We start from the raw sequence: 19,616 nt of genomic DNA, 5'->3' as shown, positions 1-19,616 counted from the left end.
ATCTTCCTATGCAACTTTTTGGAGTAGAAAAATACACTATTTGGTCAGACAGTCTGTGGTCACAAGAGAAATCAATAAATACATTTCTAAAATAATTTGAAGGACAAAAGATCTATATGAAAGTAGAGAATTAGGAAGCTATTTTTAAAGGAACATGGTTCCTGCTCCTTCCTCCCTCCCTCTTCCCCCCCTCATCCTGATTTTTCCTGCAATAAAATTGTGCTTCTAAATCAAATACAATTTTTATGGTTGACTAGGATATACACTGTTGACTTTGATCTATTGGCTCACCTACAGTAAGATCTCTACTTTCATTTAGAAGGGGCTGTGTGGTTTGGGGAATAGAAAGTTAAGCTGGGGGACTCAACTTCTGCATTTCTTTCTTAGACCCAGTCAACATTCTTAGGGGAAAAAAATATTAGCACTAATGCTGTACTTAAATGCCTTTGAAAATATTAAATATTATTTTAATGTGTTTCAGATGCCTCTCATATAAACAGGAAATCTATGCAGCTTCCCCTCAAAGTTATAAGTATTCAGACAAAGCTGGAAATATAGGAGTCAATCATTAGCACAATTGTTCAGTTAGACTGTTGAATTTAACCTTTGTAGTAAAGTCTTCAAGGGTTTCTCTTAAATAAGCATTGACTGCTTTGACCATTAACCTTAGAGTAAGGGAGGCAAGTTATGTGGCCTGATATCTGTCTGGTGCAGGTGTGTGTGTGTGTGTGTGTGTGTGTGTGTGTGTGTGTATAAATGGATAAAATTATAGTTCAGATCATTGAAAAGCATCTCTGCTTACCTTTGTGTTGCAGTTATAGTTCAGATTATTGAAAATATAAGCATCTTTTTATATTAAAGGGATTTATGCTAAAGTAAATAAGTATTTTAACAAAGACAAACCATCAGCACAATTTATTCTCCAAGCCCTTGAATTATCATAATTCACTGGCAGTCCAAGAAGGAGTGGACATTATAATATTCCTACCACTTTCTTTCCTTCCTGCCTCCCTTCCTCCCTCCCTCCCTCTCTTCCTTCCTTCCTTCTTCCCTCCCTCCTTTTTCCCTTTTTAGGGGTGCTGGATGTTAAACCCAGGGCCTTAAAAACATTAGTTGGACATTCTACCATTCAGTTATTCCTCTAAGCCCAGAGCCTAATCCTTTCTACTGGGTTCTGCAAACATCTAGAATTTCACCACTGGAGTTTTCTCATCTTACCAAAATTCTGCTAAATGTAGGAAGAAAAAAGGACGGGAAAGGGAGTTGAGACTTTACACCAGCCACCCTCTCCCTAGGCTTAGGAAAAACTTCTCTTGAATTTCCAATTTAGACTCTATCTGAATAGTGAACTCAATGATTATTTTATTTTTACTGTGTGTGTGTGTGTGTGTGTGTGTGTGTGTGTGTGTGTGAAACTACTCAGGACATCATGCTCTTCCTTGACTTTTTCACTCAAGGTTAATAGCCTACCATTTGAACCACAACTTCACTTCCAGCTTTTTTTTGCCAGTCGCTAAGAGTCTCATGGTATTTTTTTTTTTGCCCCATGGTTTATAGTTATGATCCTCACATCTCAGCCTCCTAAGTAGTAGCTAGGATGCAGGAACAAGGTATAAACTCTTCCACGGATGATTTTAAATAATATCCCTCAATCCTTCACTTTATTTTATAGCCCTCTTTGATTTCAGGGTTTGGGTAACCTGCCTATCTAGCTAATGACCTGTCTGCCCATCTGTTTGCTATTTGTTCTCTCACTCAAGCCTTTACCCATTTGTTCACTTCAGCACATTTTCCACACTGCCACACAGGATGGTTAAGTTATCCACTCCTGGGATCCACCTCTCTTATTGCCAATCTCAGCCTCAGATTTCCATCCTATAATATTCTCTCTCCAAAACACACCTGAGTCAGAGCCATAACCAGAATTCACCCGTCGCCAATAAGAAAGATGAACAGCCAGGAAATCGTCTAGGAAAAGAAGCCAAATGTGAAAACATCCTATGGAACATTTTGAAAGTCAGATGTCGCTGAAGCAACATTTCAGGATCGATTTAGCTGAAGTCAAAAATGGTTGCTAGCAGTGAGCACTGTTCTCCAAAGTGTAAAGGATTCCCTTCTTGAGATATACTCTCATTTCCACCATTTATTGTTCTCAGATTTTCACAGTTAATATTTGCCCCGGATGAGCATTTGGTTCAGCTATTGAATGTAGCAGGGAAGGCCCCCTCCATCCATCACATTTAATCTAACTCAGAGGGCTAGGGGTAGATGGCCCAGTGTAGGAGCATTTTGCTAACATACTCAGGATCCTGAGTTCAGTACTTGGAACCATAAGAGTAAAAGCTCAGTAACTCATCACAAATTTTGATTAATTCTATTGGACCTTCATCTGTCTTTTGTCTTGTTTTTGTTTTTTTAAAATCACTTCATATTAGTTCCAAGTTTATTTTTCGGCATACTATGTACATAAATTTTGTTAGACAGTTTGCTTGTTATCAGCTAAGATGGTCTATAGAAAGATCAGAAATGTGTGCTATTTCAGAATTACTGTGGGTAAAGGGCCCCAGTTGGCAGTACAGGTCTTGTAAACACAAGTAAGTATCAGAGAGGCATTTCCTTGGCTTCCTACTTCCTTAGAAATGGTTTAAGCTAAACACTGGTGGCTCATGCCTGTAATCCTAGCTACTAAGAAGCTGAGATCTGAGGATCATGGTTCAAAGCCAGTCCAGCAGGAAAGTTGATGAGACTCTTGTCTCCAGTTAACCACCAGAAAACCAGAAGTAGAGCTGTGGCTCAAAGAAGAAGAGCTCTAGCCTTGAGCAAAAGAGCTTAGGGACAGCACCCAGTTCCCAAGTTCAAGCCCTTTGGCTGAGAAAGAAAGATAATTATAGTAGGATTTTTTAAATTATTATAAAGCCCTTTCATTTCCAGGGTAAAATTGTACAAAGAGAAGCACTAGCAGTCACTCTCAATGCCCACTAATAATCTCCTGCCTTTATTTATTTTGTGCCATTATTGTGGTTTGAACGCAGGACCTGGCACTCTTAGTTAGATTTTTCACTCATGTTGGCACTCTAATCCTTGATCCACACGGTCACTTTCTAGCTTTTCTTGGTGGTTAAATGGAGATGAGAATTTCTGGGAGGGATTTTTCTCTGCCTGGTCTAGATTCTAACCATGGTCTTCAGATCTCAGTCTCCTGAGTAACTAAGATTACAATTGTGGCTCACCAACACCCAGATCTTGATTTCTCTTACAAAACAACTTGATAATGACTCAATTCCCATCTAATTTAATGTGGTTTGGTCAGTAAGTACCAGTTATTTTTTTTTTTTAAAAAAAAACCTTTACCAAGCATATAGAAATTGATTCAAATTGGTTTTTTAATTCTCTTTTTTCCCCAAGGTAACTTCTTGCTTTGGCAGGGAGATGAGTAAAGACCTTGAACATTTTCAATATTATCTAGGTCACCATGGCAGTATTTTGCAATTTGAGAGGACCAAGAGACGTTGGAAGTTGTTTAGTGCTCTAGCATAGTAACCTAAACAAATGAACTAATGGAACTTCCTTCATGGAGAGGCACAAAGGCACCCTTTGTCACTTTCCTACCTACTGCTAGGAAAGGATGAGTATGTTGTCATTGTCATCTTGGTGACAAATAGTCTCAGGGTTGGTTCACACAAGAGGAATGTGCTTTGTATCTTTCATCTTTTTGATGAAATCCCTGGGAAAGGGTCAATTTAGAAGACTAAAATCTAAAGATCAAGGTTCAAAGCCAGCCTAGATAGGAAAGTCTGTGAGGCTCTTATCATCAACAAACCTCCAAAAGAAGCCAAGTGATAGAACATTATACTTGTGCAAAAAAAAAAGTTAAAGGACAGTGCCCCAGCCCCTAGTTCAAGTTCAAGCCCCAGTACTGATAAATACACACACACACACACACACACACACACACACACACACACACACAATTTTAATTTTCCACTAATGGTAATGGACAGGAATGGTACTCAGAGTGCCAAACCCTCCCAGGAGCACAAACCTCTGTATGCTTAATTATTTCAGTCATCCTCATGGAAGTCTCCTGAGATAGACAGCCTCTTTCAGGGGGAAAAAAAAGTAACTAATTTGATTGTCTTTTGTTCCACATTCTGTATTCTAGAACTACCTTATAGAGCCTATCTTCTGCTGTCCAGTGGGTAAACACAGCTTCAGAATCACAAGCCTCTTTTCCATAGGAACACCAGGCGTAGGCCCACATCTCCAGTTGAAGTTAGAAGCAAATGGGGAAGACAGTTTGGCAAGATAAATGCGCTAGGCCAGAGCTGACAGGAAGAAACAGGCAGTGGCTGAGTTAGGGCCTGTCACCTCCCTGAGCAACCCAGGATGGTAGTTTGCTATTGAAATTAGCTTAATGGGGCCGCTTTTTATTACACTTACTAATCTCCTCACTACTGTCCTAGGACATTGTGGAAAATATCCATCAAGCCAGAAGCTTCCTGGCATTTCCCTTCCTGCTCCAGTGAGTCTTTGACTGAGAGCTTTGTAAGGGCACGAGAGGAATGAATAGTGTTAGGAGTTAGTAACCCCTCAGCCTGTCATTCTCTTCATTCTCTTCCAAGCCAACCCGGACAGCAGGTCACCTCTTGGAGGTGACCATTTGTATGTAGTAAGAGTAGGGTGCCACTGGTTCACACCTGTAATCCTAGCCAAGGTAGCAAAGTTTGTGCAAAAAGCCAGAAGTGGAGTTGAGGTTCAAGCGGTAGAGGACCAGCTTTGAGCGAAAAAGCTTAGAGACAGTTCCCAGGCCTTAAGATCAAGTCTCAGTGCTGACATACACACACAAAATAAAATAAAATGAATGACGCGAGCAGGTCGTGCCTGGCCTTCCTTTTCCAATATGAATATTCCATTCTGCCTTTAACTATCTAATCATTGTGGTTCTGTCTCTTTGGGTAGACTGCAGCTGAGCCACTGGCACCAGGCTTAACCAGTCTACCATTTAGCTTTTTCTCTCATTAACTAGACTTAGGTGTTGCTACACTGAACTTTTTCTTATTATTCTTTCTCTGAAACTGCCCTGAAAGGGAGGATTTTTAAACTTGAAGATTATGCTAAAGTTGTCCAGTATATTCAGGGTGGGGACTAATTATGAGGTTTGAAAACTTCAGGTGGCTGGGTTGGAAGCATGACTAAAATAGTGCTTTCCTAAATTGGGAACAGCTGGGCTGTGTTGCTTGCCAGTATAAAAGTCTGTAGTGGAGTTCTGGGTGGTAAAGAAGCCTTTGCCTGTGGAGTTGGAGGAACTGAAGCACAGGTTCCTTTCTCTAGCATCACCGTGGGTAAGTACCCCCAAGTGAACCATCTTTTTTTTTTTTTTTTGGTAAAAATTGTGATGGTGTTAATATTGTTAGCCACCAATTTTCCCATGCCACTGGTATACATTATTATATCCTTCAACAAATTCAATTTGTTTCATAAATGAAGCATAGCTAAGACTTTGGGTATCATTTCTCTTGCATTTGGAAGGCTGTAGGCTTTGTGCGTCTCTGAAAAACCAACAGAGAAACTGAGGCAATGCTGCTTGAAGTGTCTTGACTATGTTGTTCTGGAATTTGTTCTTAAAAATAGTTACCACAAAGTCTAAAGGGGGGGAGAGAGAGAGAGAGAGAGAGAGAGAGAGAGAGAGAGAGAGAGAGAGAGAGAGAGAGAGAGAGAGAGAGAGAGAGAGAGAGAGAGAGAGATCATATATGAAAATTAGAAAGTGGAAATTTTGACAAGTGCAGAGAGTAATAATTATTCATTTTACATACTCAACTCACCTGGGATTTTAATTCTTTAAATTTCATAGAAAAGATCCAGGCTTAGGAAGGAGTGATGTGGCCTCTGAGCAGGTTCTAGCTTATTATGACTTCATAGTTAGCAACAAATAATAGCACCCCAGGAAAGGTTTGCCATGTGGGGGCCTGATTTCTTTGTAAAGAAATTTAAAGAAAACTGATGGGTAGAATGTCCCTATTTAATTTCCACGTCAGCTCAAAAAGAGAAAGGAATCCCAAGATTAAACAGTTCACTATTTTTCAAGTGAAAGTCCACCTTGGCAGCATTAACTATGCTCTGGCAATGTCTTCATAAAGCAAAATGGCTCCGGCATTTGATTCCTTATTTTGAGAATGTTTTTGTTTTGGATGGCTGATAAATGGACAAGCAGAGTTTCTGAATGTAGTTTTGTTTTTAGGTAAGGTGGCAGCATCTTCCTTGGGGAAGGAAAAATCCCTTCACAGAAGCCAATCACCACATGGGAAGATCCAATCCTGCGGCTGCCTTCTGCTTTGGATATTAGGAAACAAGATCGTAAGAGTCCATGTTCATCTTGGAAATAGAAGAATTCGAGAAAGTTAGCTTCCCGAAAAGAGCAAGAACTTTTGCCATCTCCTTTTTGATCTGAAGACTTGGTGGGGGACCATGGATGTTATAGAAACAGCAAAACTTGAAGAACATTTGGAAAATCAGACCAATGATCCTACGAACACTTACACAAGACCTGCAGAGCCTGTGGAAGAAGAAAATAAAAATGGGAACAATAAACCTAAAACCTTATCCAATGGGCTGCGAAAGGGCACCAAAAAGTACCCGGACTATATCCAAATTGCTATGCCCACTGACTCAAGGAACAAGTTTCCCCTCGAATGGTGGAAAACGGGCATCGCCTTTGTGTATGCACTCTTCAACCTCGTCTTGACCACCGTCATGATTACAGTTGTGCATGAGAGGGTCCCTCCCAAGGAGCTCAGCCCTCCACTTCCAGACAAATTTTTTGATTACATTGATCGGGTGAAATGGGCATTTTCTGTATCAGAAATAAATGGGATTATATTAGTTGGCTTGTGGGTCACCCAGTGGCTATTCCTGAGATACAAGTAAGTATATATCTAATATATTTGGGGGGTTGACTCTTGTTTTATTGGTTTGTGCCAGTCCTGAGGCTTGAACTCAGGGCCTGGACACAGTTCCTGAACTCTTTTGTTCAAGGCTAGTGCTCTATCACTTGAGCCACTTTCCACTTCTAACTTTTTGATAATTAATTGGAGATAAGTGTCACAGATTTTTCCTGCCTGTGCTGGCTTCAAGCCCTGGGGTCTTAGTAGATCTCAGCCTGCTGAGTAGCTAAGATTGAAGGCATGAGCCACCAGCATCCACTTCGTTCTTGGTTTATTTTTAAGAGAGCTAATGTCATTGTAGTTGAAATTACTTATTTTGGCTTCTAATAATTTTAAGTCTCATTAGATTTGAAAGGAACACAGTAGATCTACCACACTGAACAAATCCAGTCTCTCTTTTTTTCCAGGACTCTGCATGGAGCAGGTTTGAAGCTGAGTATAGGAATGGCAGGCCTAGTGGCTGACTCAGATTTTCATGACTTTAAGAGGCAGTGCCTTTTTTCCAGCATTGTGGTAGTATGGTATTTTATGGCTTGGAGTAGTATGGTGTTTTATGTCAAGAGGCTTGGAGTAGCATGCTTGTGATTTTGAGGTCCTTGCCAGATTAGGGAAAATAGGCTAGGACATTTCTTTCTCCCATACTCATGATGAGATGACTAAGTCGGCCAGTTCATCAGTGGCCTGCATTGAGGTGTGTGTGTTTTCTTCAGAAACTTAGACTCATTGACTAGGCATCTAGTCACAAGTATCTGTTGAAGAAACCGGATTTAGAACTGGAGCTTTGTGGATTGGGTTTTAGATTTCTAAGGTAAAATTCTCCTTTTCTTCTGGGCACCATCCAGGCGGTTGTGGTTGGGTGGGCTCAGTCACTGACTGGGTTCAGGCATCAGCCCCCTTCCCCTGGTTTCAGAATAGGAGAGAATCAAGAGGGAGAAAGCCAGGTTTGCTCTTTATTTTCTTTGCTCTTTATTTTAAAATTGGGCCCAGCTCTGAAATGGTGGTGTCTGCCTCTGTGGGAATTCAGACTTCCAGTCCTTCAAACTTAAGTATCCTTACATCCTCTTTCATTCATGTTTGATTTCTATTGAGATTTTAGTAATTAAATCACAAAATCTATGTTTGGTCAAAATTCTACCTATAGTCTGGGGCTTTAAAAAAAAAAGTCTATGCTAGCTTAGTTGATAGATACTTCTGGAAAATTCCATGTCAAATAAGATTTCTGTGTTCATGCCACAAGATTATATTTATTTATTTATTTATTTATCTTTTTGCCAGTACGAGGTCTTGAACTTGGGAGCTCTCACTCTTGCTCAGCTTTTTGCTCATGGCTGGTGCTCTACCAGTTGAGCCATGTCTTCGATTTCCAAGATCATTTTTAGAATAAACAATTTGTGCTATAGGTTTTTCTAGTTGGGTGTCACTCTGCAATCAGAGGAGTTCAACAGATCTTTGCCAAACACTTTCCCAAATGTAACACTGTGGTTTTGAAAACTTAATCTACAAATGTAGATAATTCCTAAGCATTTTCTTTCATATAAGTTTCTTAACGTTTCCTGGCTACCTACTGTCCTTTATTTACTAAGAAATGAGTTGCTTCTCCCAGTGTTCATTATGGCATACTTGATTCTAGAAGCAAAAAAAAGAAAAAAAGAAGGCCTAAGATGTGGCAAGGGTACCTTGCCTAGCTAGGCCCCTGGTTCAATCCTCAGTACTGTCAAAACCACCAAACAAAAGCAAAGAATTTGTTGAATGTCAGTGTTTTTCTTTTAGTGCGTCTAGAGTTGACATAGAATATAACAGGGCTTCCTTACGTCCTAGATGTTTTCTTTTTCCTTTAATTTGCCACTGAATTTTATTACTGTCTATGTGGAAAGATAAAATTTTCCAAGGTCTGGGAAGGAGCTGTCTGGCTTCCTGCAGTAGTTTGCACTGTGTTTTCTTGGAATCACCCCCTAGATTACTTACTGCCTCTCCATTACCACCTTCAATCAATTTCACCTAAACAGAACTCAAGTCACCTGCCTGGACCACACATTTTTGGGTGGAATCTGCTGTCTCAGTCGTAGATGACCTAGGGTTGTCTTTTACTTTTGAAGTAGAGGTGGACATTACCATTAACTAACTGGTGGAATAATTCTCTTAACCTATTTGAATATCTAGCCAAGTGAGAAATTCTATGTGTAATCTCTCTCCCTTTAAAAACACCTCTCAGCCTGATGCCAGAGGCCCATGCCTGCAATCTTAACAATTCGGGAGACTGAGTACTGAAGATTGTGGTATAAAACCAGCCCTGGCAAACATCTGAGAGACTGTTATTTCCTATTACCTAGCAAAAAGCTTGGAAGTAAAAGCTTGCCCAAGTTGGTAAAGCAGCAGCCTGAGTGAAAAAGCTAAGGGATATCAGCTAGGCCCTGAATTCAAGCCCCAGTACTGGCAAACCAAAGAAAAAAAAAGAGGGGGTGGGGGAGAAAAGTCCACTTCTTAAAGGTTGTATATTTTACTTATTAATTTGCTGTTCTGAGGCTAATTGAACTGTTGGGATTGACGTATAACAGTGTCTTCTTAATCTACCAGTCTAGTCTAGGTGATACTCTTTTCTACGTTATTTTATACCAGGCTATTTATTCTTTATCCTGGAATAGTCTTTAAATAGCTGTTGGTGACCAGCAGCTGTCTATCTGTCTATGATTCTTTTTTTGTGGGTCCTGGGGCTTGAACTCAGACCCTGTAACCTGTCCCTCAGCCTCTCTCTGCTCAAGTCTGACACTCTACCACTTGAGCCATATTGCCACTTCTGGCTTTTTCTGTTTAAGTGGTACTGAGGAATCAAACCCAAGGCTTCATGTATGCTCTGCAACAACTCCACCACTGAGCCATACACCCAGCTCTACATAATTCTTTAAATTAGAAATCCAAACATTTGGCTGAATGAGACCTTGATTCATGTCAGAGCCACAGTCTTGGATATTAAAATATGCCCTGATATTTTTTGATTTAGAAAGTCTGGGCGCTTTGAGAGTAGGAGTAGGCCTAGAGTAATAATAGACATTGCATTTTAGAGAAGTTACAACTTAACAACCCTAAGGGCAGTGGGTATCTTCATTTTTTTTCCATTCCCAGAGCCCCCAGTTGCAAATCTAAGAATAAAAAAGGAATTTTCACCATGAGTGAGAGTGATGACACCCCGACCTTGGTGTCTATTTAGGAACTCACGGGGAAATCATGCCAGGGGCACTGTGTGGTCAGTCAGCCTCCAGGAACTATGGCCTTGGGCTGCAACTCAGGAAGAGAAGCTCAGGGCACAGCATCAGTCAACATCGCATTCATCACCAGCACTTGAAAGTGAAAAGGGACTTTGGGGGGATTTTTATTATTTGTATTGTTGCCTTCTCCCACCCCCTGTCTTCCTTCTTATCTTTTACTTCTTGGTCTGTTCCTTATTTTTTTAATTTATTTATAAGTGATATTTGAAAAGAGTACAGTGTGATGGTTCGTAACAGGTATATATTGTGTAATGTTCAAGTAGAACGAAACACAGCTGTTTCCCCAAACTCTTTACCGTTCTTTCTGTTGTGTGTGTGTGTATGTGTGTGTGTGTGCACGTGCATGAGCATTTGTGTGTGCTAGGAGGGAGTCGGGGTCACATACTTGATAGGTAGTCATTTTACAGTTTAGGCCTTTTTGACGTATGTGTGTCTTGCACACACACGTGTCAGTGATAAAGCTTGAATTCAGGGCCTCTCACTTTTCTTCGAAGCTGATACTCTACCACTTGCACTAGATCTCCACTTCTGGATTTTTGCTGGCTCATTGGAGATCAGTCTCTTGAGATTTATCATCCTGAACTGGCTTTGAACCTTGGTGCTCAGATCTTAGTCTGCTGAGTAGCTGGAATTGCAGACATGAGCTACCAACATTACTATTTCTTTATGGTAAAAATACTCAAAATTCCTTTTTGTAGATGTTTGGAAATGTAGATAACTATCCGTGCCATGCATGCGGTAGCACACTGGAACTCCTTGCTCCTGATTGTAACCTGGTACCCCTTGGCCCAGCTCTCTCCATTCCTTCCTCCCCCAGTGTTCTTCCCAGCCTCAGCGACCATCATCCTAATTCCGAATGCTATGGAGTTAGCTTTTCACATAGAAGAAAGAGCATGTGTTCCTTATGTGATGTTCCTGGCTGATTACATGCAACCTAAGGATCCCTAGGTACACTCAAGTGTCAAATGATAGCATCTCATTCACTTCATGATTAAATAGTATTCTACTGCTTACATGCACCATATTCTCTTTATTAATTGATATGTAGGCCTTTTTTTCCTCCCATTTCTTGCTTATTGTGAATAGTGATTGCTGCAATGAATATGGACATAGTAAAATCTCTCTCTCTCTCTCTCTCTCTCTCTCTCTCTCTCTCTCTCTCTCTCTCTCTCTCTTTATCTCTCTCTCTCTGTCTCTCTCTCTCTTTTTGGAAGAAAAAAAAAGGAAAAACAATTCCTACACTATTTTTCCATCCCTCTTTTGACAAAATAAAGTGTCAGTAAATCAATCTGTTTACAGCTTTACTATGAAATGTCCCTAATATATTAGGGTTCTTTGGATACATTTAAAATGTAATTCTTGAACAAACCTATTTCATTCAAGAAAAGAGTTCAGGTGTCAGTTGTCAAAGTTGCTTTGGCTGATCCCCAAGCCAACCTTGCTTATCATATAACAGGCATTTAATGGGTTGTCACATCTCCCTATGTGTCCAATTATGTAATATCAGATGGTACATTAGTTTATTCCTCTGTGACCATGGCTCACTTACACCTTTGATGTGTTCTCAAGAGGGTTTTATTAATCTATGAGTAGACTGAAAAAGCAAAGAGATTCATTGAATTCTTTGTCAAAGAGTAATTATTTTAAGGTGTGAGAGGTATCTAGATTCTTTATCTACTCTAGCCATCCCAGCCCATGCCTACATACTTTATTCTTGTGGGCCCCAAACCATCTGGATGCCATGGAATTGCTGGATGGGCAACTCATAAGAAAGCTTCTGAACTCTGTGAAACTGAAGCTTGTTGATGGCATTCTGTGTTCATTATTGTTTAATATGTTAAATATTGCTTTGTCGTACAGAAGGAATAGAAACAACTGGTCAACTTGCTTATTTCCATGCCTCTGTTTTCTTTAGGTCAATAGTGGGACGCAGATTCTTTTTTATCATTGGGACTTTATACCTGTATCGCTGTATTACAATGTACGTTACCACTTTACCAGTACCAGGGATGCATTTCCAGTGTGCTCCAAAGGTAAGCCTCTGAGCTCCCAACCAGAGGAAACCAAGAAAGAAAATAGTTATTGATGGCCTACTTGGTCATAAATTCTTCTACATACTTTTCATAGGTCTTATTGATATTTGCCATGCTAATCTATTTTTTGTTAGATTGGTGGGGACAGATATTAAAAGGTGTTCATCCTTAGGCTGTGTAACTAGTGACTCGCACCTATAATCCTAGCTACTCAGGAAGCTGAGTCTAAGTATCTCAATTTGAAGCCAGCCTGGGCACAAAAGTCCATGGGAATCTTCTCTCCAGCTAACCAGCAAAAAGGCAGAAGTGGATATGTTGTGTTGCTCAAATGGTAGAGTGCCTTGAGCGGAAAAAACACTAAGTAAAAGCATGCTCCGAATTCAAGCCCAGTACCACCATCACCAATAAAACACCCAAACAGCCAGGAGCAATGGCTCACACCTGTAATCCTAGCTACTCAAGAGGCTGAGATCTGAGAATCTCAGTTCAAAGCCAGCCCAGGCACTAAAGGCCATGAGATTCTTATCTCCAATTAACCACTAGAAAACTGGAAGTGTTGCTGTGTCTCAAGGGGAAGGGTGGTAGCCTTGAGCCAAAGAGCTCAGGGACAACACCCAGGCCCAGAGTCCAAGCCCCATGACTGGCCAAAAAAAAAAAAAGAAAGAAAAAAGAAAAGAAAAACACCCAAACAAAAAGAAATGTCTGTTATAAAATACTATTGCTTGCTTTTTCGTCTTTTTAACTTTCTCATTTACTCTCACATTCATACATTTATTCTATAAGTAGCATCCTAGGTACTGGACACTAAAGTAACTGATGAGTCCCTACCCTGGAGCTTCTGTCCTGTGAGGGAGTGACAAATGGTAAATAAATACATCATGTGCCCCAATTATAATTAGACTGACAAAGAAGAATATTATAGTAGGAATTGGTATATAGAAAGATCAGGAAAGAGGGGGTGGGGGAGGAGAAATGGGGACAAAACCATGAGAAGGTGTATTAGTGTGTGAGAAGTAAATACAACTACTATCTGGCAAATATAACTGTAACCCCTCTCTATACATTACAATAAAAAATAAATGAAAGAAAGATCAGGACTTTCTTTAATAAGCAAGCACTTGAACAAGCACCAACTAGCCAAGTGAGGGAGGAGCTACCTTTTCCCCAAAATGGGGAAAGGATGGGAAGGTTAGTTGCACTAGGTTAGAGGAAGTGGGGGTTAGGAAGGGTAGGTGGAGCTGGCTACAAATCTCAGAGGATCTTGAGGCTGTTGTGGGTGGCAGGAGAAGGAATGAAAAGCCATTCCACTTGGGGTGCATGCTGGATCAACCGGAAGTACTAATGACTTGGGGAATGGGGTGGAGAGAGGAAAGCAGAGGGTGAGCCCATCGTTTTTCCACACCTGGAAAAATAGAGGGGCTTTCTGCAGATTCTCAAGTACAGATGTCTTTTGACAGAGTCCTAAGCAACAATTTGCTTCCCTACGTCAAACACAAGGAAACATGTTTCATGACAGAGCTGTTAATCATTGTTGACCCCAGTCCTCCCTGATTTACAAAATGGGAGCTTACAAATGACGGGCTTTCTGGAGAAAGGAGCAGCATCTAACCTTCTATTTTACTGAACACTGTGCAGATGCCTGAGGTGAAGGAAAAATAGAGGTGTTTGAAAGCAGCAAGCCAGCTCCCTTACCAAATATAGGTGTGGTTTGGAGAAGCTGTAATTTTCTAAAGCCCTCAAAGCAGAAAGTTGTCTGTCATTAAAACTGTGTACATATTGAGTTTAAACATTGGTTGACTTTTAGTGAAACTAATTTAAGGCACGGGAGGAGTTCAGAAGCACAATAAACACTACAGATGGCCTCAGTGGAGAAATGACCTGGAAAGGGAAGGAAGGGACCTTCTAGCAACAGATGGGGTTTCAGGGGTGGATTGCTATGATTACATGAAGAAGGTAGATTAAAGATCTTCCTGTATGGAAGAGTTGCAATTTTCAGCAGCCACACGAATAAGCATGTCATGGATAACCAAACCATAGATATCCTTAGTGGATATTCTGGAAACTGCTTTACTAAAAGTTAGCTGCCAGGGCCCCTTCCTGAATTACAATTGGGCTGTTGGTGCCAAAATCCTGGTAAAGTAAACCAAACACAAATGACTGTATGTGACTTGAAGAAATGTGGAATTATAGAATGAGAATTCAGTTCTAAGTTTGGTCCTTTTGGCTTTGAGTAGTGCTGAGCTTTGTGGTTACAAGGCTCTTTAGATAATACCTTTCCTGTGTTACTTACTCTGTCCAATGCCCTTTAGGCTGAGCCAATGACAGAGTTTGGTGTCTCTATGACCAGGTGTCTCATCCAACCACAACCTCTGGTGCAGCTACCCTTGCCTTTGGGTTGATCACCTGGGCCATTCACAGTTTTCCACTTGTCTTCTCCCCAAATTAACCCCCTAATCATTTGAAGTCCTTTGCTTAATATAATTTGCTCCAACTCACAACCCAGGCATTGGTTTTCTGTCAAAATATCTTATATTCTCAGGGTGTTTAGATAAATGGTAGCCCACTTGTTATAAATGATGAAATCATTTTATTTTCCTGGATTATTTTGTCACATAAAAGAGTATTTGGCTAGAATAGGTTTATGCCCCTTTTTCCTAAGAAAGTCTTCTGGGTGGCTCTCCTTTCACATACATGGCAACACATGGCTGAAGCGTCTCTTTTCTTGATGGAAGGGATGTCAGATTTCTTAACGAGAAACAGCCACGTTGGGCTTTCCTGTACCTAATTCATTTCTCTGGGAAGCGTTGTGGGGAAGAGCCTTTAAAGGCACTAGAGCCCCTGTCTGCTTTGGCTGGTTTATTTTTCTGTTTTGTTTTGTTTATTTTAGTTTATTTTGTTTTTCAGGTACTGTCCTGAGATCTTTTTCTCAAGGCTCAGGCCCTACCACTTGGAGCCACAGCTCTACTTTTGGTTTTCTGATGGTTAGTTGGAGATAAAAGAGTCTCAAATCTCAGCCCCCTGAGTAGCTAGGATCACAGGCATGAGCTTCCAGCACCCAGCTAACAATTGTTTCTTGAAGAGAACTTTCTCTTTAACATTTTCATACTGTGGTTAGTCATGAGTAATAATCACAGCAAGCAAAGCCACAGCTAAACAGACTCCTTTACTGCACACAGCATTATTGAGCAGAGGAAGGAAGGGTTGTGTGGCTTATTTCACAGCTGGGATCAGTTGTTGGAAAGAAAAAACAAAAAACAGTGGACCTGCAGAATCATGTGTCCTTTTAAAGTGGGAACACAATGGTTGAGCAGAGTGTCCCCTTTCGTTTGACCTCAGTGTTCAAACCAAGCTCATGATACAAATAAATAAATAAATAAATCTTAAAAGGATGATAACCTATCTGATAAAGCACTGGCTTGATTTGACCCTTGATATCAAAGGCATGTCATACGATGGATGGTTTGACTACATTTTCTACCACAAGTCTCTTTGAGGACCATTCTGCCTGGGGTAGCTTCAAGCCTTGATTCTTAGATATCAGCTTTCCAAGTAGCTAGGATCCCAGGCATGAGCCACCAGTACCTACTGAGGACATTTCTTGAACAGTATCACCCCTTCCTTTTCTGTCTTCTAATTTTTCCCTGCTATCCCCCCACAGGTGTATATAGTTCATTTTCCACATAATGCCCAGTGAGTACCGCTGCTACAGTACGATCATTGTGGTCTCCATACCTTGACCCAGGAAACATTCGGCAGGCTCCTTTGTCCATTGCACAAAAAGTGAGATGCCACACGCAGTTCTAGGAAATATTTTTCTGACCCAATGGTCAGACATTAAGGCAGCTACTTGTGTACTTGAGATATCCATTTAACATAAGGTACCAATGCACTGTAGAATACTAGCAACATCAGAGCCAAGAGGATGCCCTAGTGGTAGAGTGCTTGCCTAGCATGCATGAAGCCCTGGGTTTGATTCCTCTGGAAATAGTGCTGTGGCTCAAGTGGTAGAGTGCTAGCCTTGAGAAAGCACAAAGACAGTGCCCAGGCCCTGAGTTCAAGACTCCGGACTGGCAAAAAATATAAATATATTAATAACATGGTATGCAGCTGAATCAAATACTAACCCTCAGAATCCTCTGGACCTGTGAAAAAGGAAAGTAGCTTTGCCCTGCTTTTTAGCTTATAGCTGCGGTGAAGTCATTGGTTATTAATATTTCTAAAAGCTTTGCCTAAGGACACAGTACCACCACCAAAACATATTATTAGTAACACAATGAATAATTTAAAACCTGTCAATGGAACTAGCCAATACACCGAATAGAACTTGGTTTTCTCCTTGGATTCCTTTGAACATTTTTAGGTTACGAGGGAGGAAAAAAAAGAAAAAAAAGAAAATTCACACCCTGGTATCCTTTCTAAGTGTCACACAATGCAATGCAAATGGTTTAATCCACTGGTAATTTCTGTTCCTTATGGATTCTCTTGTGTCACTCAGCTCAATGGAGACTCTCAGGCAAAAATACAACGGATTCTGCGGTTGATTTCCGGTGGTGGGTTGTCCATCACTGGATCGCACATCCTGTGTGGAGACTTCCTCTTCAGCGGCCACACGGTCGTGCTGACACTCACTTATCTGTTCATCAAAGAATGTAAGTAACAGCGCGTGCCTCTGGGTTGATAGGCATGGTAGGAAGAGGGTCTTAAGCCCAGATCAGTAGCAGTGAGACAGAGCTCAATACCGCATGTGTATGTGTGTTAACTCCTTGCTTGTGATTTGAACTCTGAAGTCTTAAAATCAGGCTTCTGTATATCGTTTATCATGCCCTACCCAGCTCCCTTTCTGGTTAATACTTCTTTTTCTTTCTTTTTTTTTTTTTAACCAGTCTTCTTTTCCTTTTTTTTACTCAGGATGTAGGAGCTGTCCCTGAACCTCAATTTTCTCAAGGCTGGAGCTCAACCACTTGAGCCACAGGGCCACTTCTGACTTTTTCTGAATAGTTTATTGGAGATAAGAATCTCATGGACTATCCTGCCTGGGCTGGCTTTGAACTGTGCTCCTCATATCTCAGCCTCCCGAGTAGTTAGGATTACAGCCGTGAGCCACCAATGTCCAGCTTGTCTGTTACTTCTTAGATATGAAAAACTATCTCTAGAGAGAACATAAACATTAAGTTTCTTGCACAAAGAACCTGTCTATTATTGTTCTGCCTGTTTTCCACTCTAAAATTAAAGTACTTTGGAATTCTCCTCCCTCAAAAAGAATCTGTCCATTGCAAATCCAGATGTAAGTGACTTCTAGAAACAATATGAAGGATACTTTCATTGAATAATTGCAAATAATTCAGTTAAGGTTTTCTCTCTTTCAATGTTTCCTTGTCCTGCTTTATTCCAATTTCACTACTTTCCAGCCACCGCTGCTTTATAAACCATTGGCATCTGTGTGTGTGTGTGTGTGTGTGTGTGTGTGTGTGTGTGTGTGTGTGTGTGTGTGTGTGTGTGTTTGTGCGCGCGCACTTGCATGTACTGGTGCTTAAACTCAGGGCCTCATGTTCTTGCATAACTTTCACTCAAGGCTAGTACTCTACAACTTGAGCCATATCTCCATTTTCAACTTTCTGCTGACTAGATGGGTTTATCTTTCTGGGCTGGATTTGAACTATGATCCTCAGATCTCAGCCTCCTATCAGAAGCCAGTAGTGTTTGGCCTTACTGGGCACTGATCATTTTCTTCCTAAGTAACAAAGGCAGGAAATTGAAATGTCTTTCCATATTTACATACTCATTTCTCATCCAACATAATTTTTATATTTTACAGTACCTTTTTTTCTTGTTTTATTTTTGAGACAAAAGTCTCATGAGCTAGTCCATAATAGTCTTGAACTTTTGCTCTTCCTGCCTCTGACTTCTGAGTACTTTCTCACAGATTCTACTGATGTTCAGTGAAGAGATGTTCTTGTCTGAGCTGCGTAGCTGATCCCATTTTTACAATTCTTTGTGCTTGGAGCCTATTATTTCTAAATGTGCCCTTTGAAGTGGTGCTTATATTTCTTCACACTTGAGACGCTGTTGAGTGTTTACAATCTTTAGTAAGATGCCAGCTCCATGCCAGAATGTTTTAAAATTCATCCCAGTCTTTGTCACTCAGCATGTAGCAAAAAGGGTATCTTTAGGCAGGCAGTGATTTAATCTAGATAGATTTAGCTAAGAATGGGAAATGTCATTGTCCTTGACTTAAAGATCAAGGTCAATCCATACCTGTGCTTTATTTATACTGTCACTGTGGTGAGCTGAAGGACCTAAATCTGTCTCAGCAGCAACATCAGGGGATTGTCTTGTCTTTAAATTTTATTAGCACAGTGCTAAGTGATTATTGGTTGTGGATTCTGAAGTTGTGTGTGGTTTATGGTTCTCTTAATTTTTGTCCAGTGAAGTTCCTTACATAGGCTCAATTATTTTCTGGTCCGGAGGAAATTTTGGCCTAACATACAAGAGGCATGTTTGGATCTTCTCCCTAGTCTGAGGTGCTTATGAAAAAGGAGGATGAGTAGGGCAGATTGCAAGTCACAATGAAGACACTATGGGCAGAAAATCAAAAAGCAAGAGTTGGGTGCTAGTAGCTCATACCTGTAATCCTAACTACTAGGGTGGTTGGGATCTGAGGACTACAGTTCAAAGCTAGCCTACGCAGGGAAGTCCATGAGACTGTAATCTCCAACTAACCACTCAAAAACCCCAAAGGTGGTGCTCAAAGTGATAGAGTACTACCTTGAGTAAAAGAACCCAGAGACAGCATCCAGGCCCTGAGTTCAAGATCCATGACTGACAAAAAGAAAAGAAAAAGAAAAACAAAGTAATGAAGAGAAAATATCCTAGGAAAAATAAGGACCAGTTTTCTAAAATAACTGAAAACTAAAACCAATCAGGCACTATTCAAGTTCTGGATGCAAATAAAGTCATTTATTCCTTGCCACCTTTCTATAAGAGTGACACCGTTTTCCCCATTTGATCTACTTAGGATAGAGAAAGTGGCCCAGACATTGTCCAAGGCTAATATTCAGGCTCAAACGGGTTATTAAGAGGTCATGGTCCTAATATCTCAGCTGTTTAGATTTTTTTTTTAATTTTGGCTGTCTAGTCTTGCTAAAGAATTGTCTATTTCTTTCTGAACAGGATGTATTTCTTACTATTTTCTTGCCCTTACCCCAGAACAACAGTAGATTGATTTTATACTTAAATGAAGGCCCTATAGGATGTCTAGACAGTTTTCTTCCATATATGACTTTTTTTTTGTCAGTCATGGGGCTTGAACTCTGGGTCTAGGCATTGTCCCTGAGTTCTTCAGCTCAAGGCTAGGGCTCTGCTACTTGAACCACAATGCC

General features: G+C 40.6%; 1 protein-coding gene across 2 annotated transcripts in view; it reads left to right on the top strand.

Annotated features, from left to right (window-relative positions):
* The window catches only part of Sgms2 (sphingomyelin synthase 2), a 57,804-nt gene that overhangs the window by 33,939 nt on the left and 4,249 nt on the right, over positions 1–19,616 (top strand). For both annotated transcript variants that reach the window (XM_090356714.1, XM_090356713.1), the window contains exons 3-5: positions 6,239–6,920; positions 12,120–12,237; positions 16,733–16,886. In XM_090356714.1, coding sequence (XP_090212840.1) covers positions 6,466–6,920; positions 12,120–12,237; positions 16,733–16,886 — 727 coding nt within the window. In that variant the 5' untranslated portion in view covers positions 6,239–6,465. The remainder of the gene's footprint in view (positions 1–6,238; positions 6,921–12,119; positions 12,238–16,732; positions 16,887–19,616) is intronic.

The sequence above is a fragment of the Megascapheus bottae genome, chromosome 23, assembly GCF_031878675.1.
Source record: "Megascapheus bottae isolate mThoBot1 chromosome 23, mThoBot2.hap1, whole genome shotgun sequence".
NCBI lineage: Eukaryota > Metazoa > Chordata > Mammalia > Rodentia > Geomyidae > Megascapheus > Megascapheus bottae.
The sequence above is the reverse complement of the archived record's forward strand: the minus strand, read 5'-3'. Positions and strand labels throughout refer to the sequence as shown.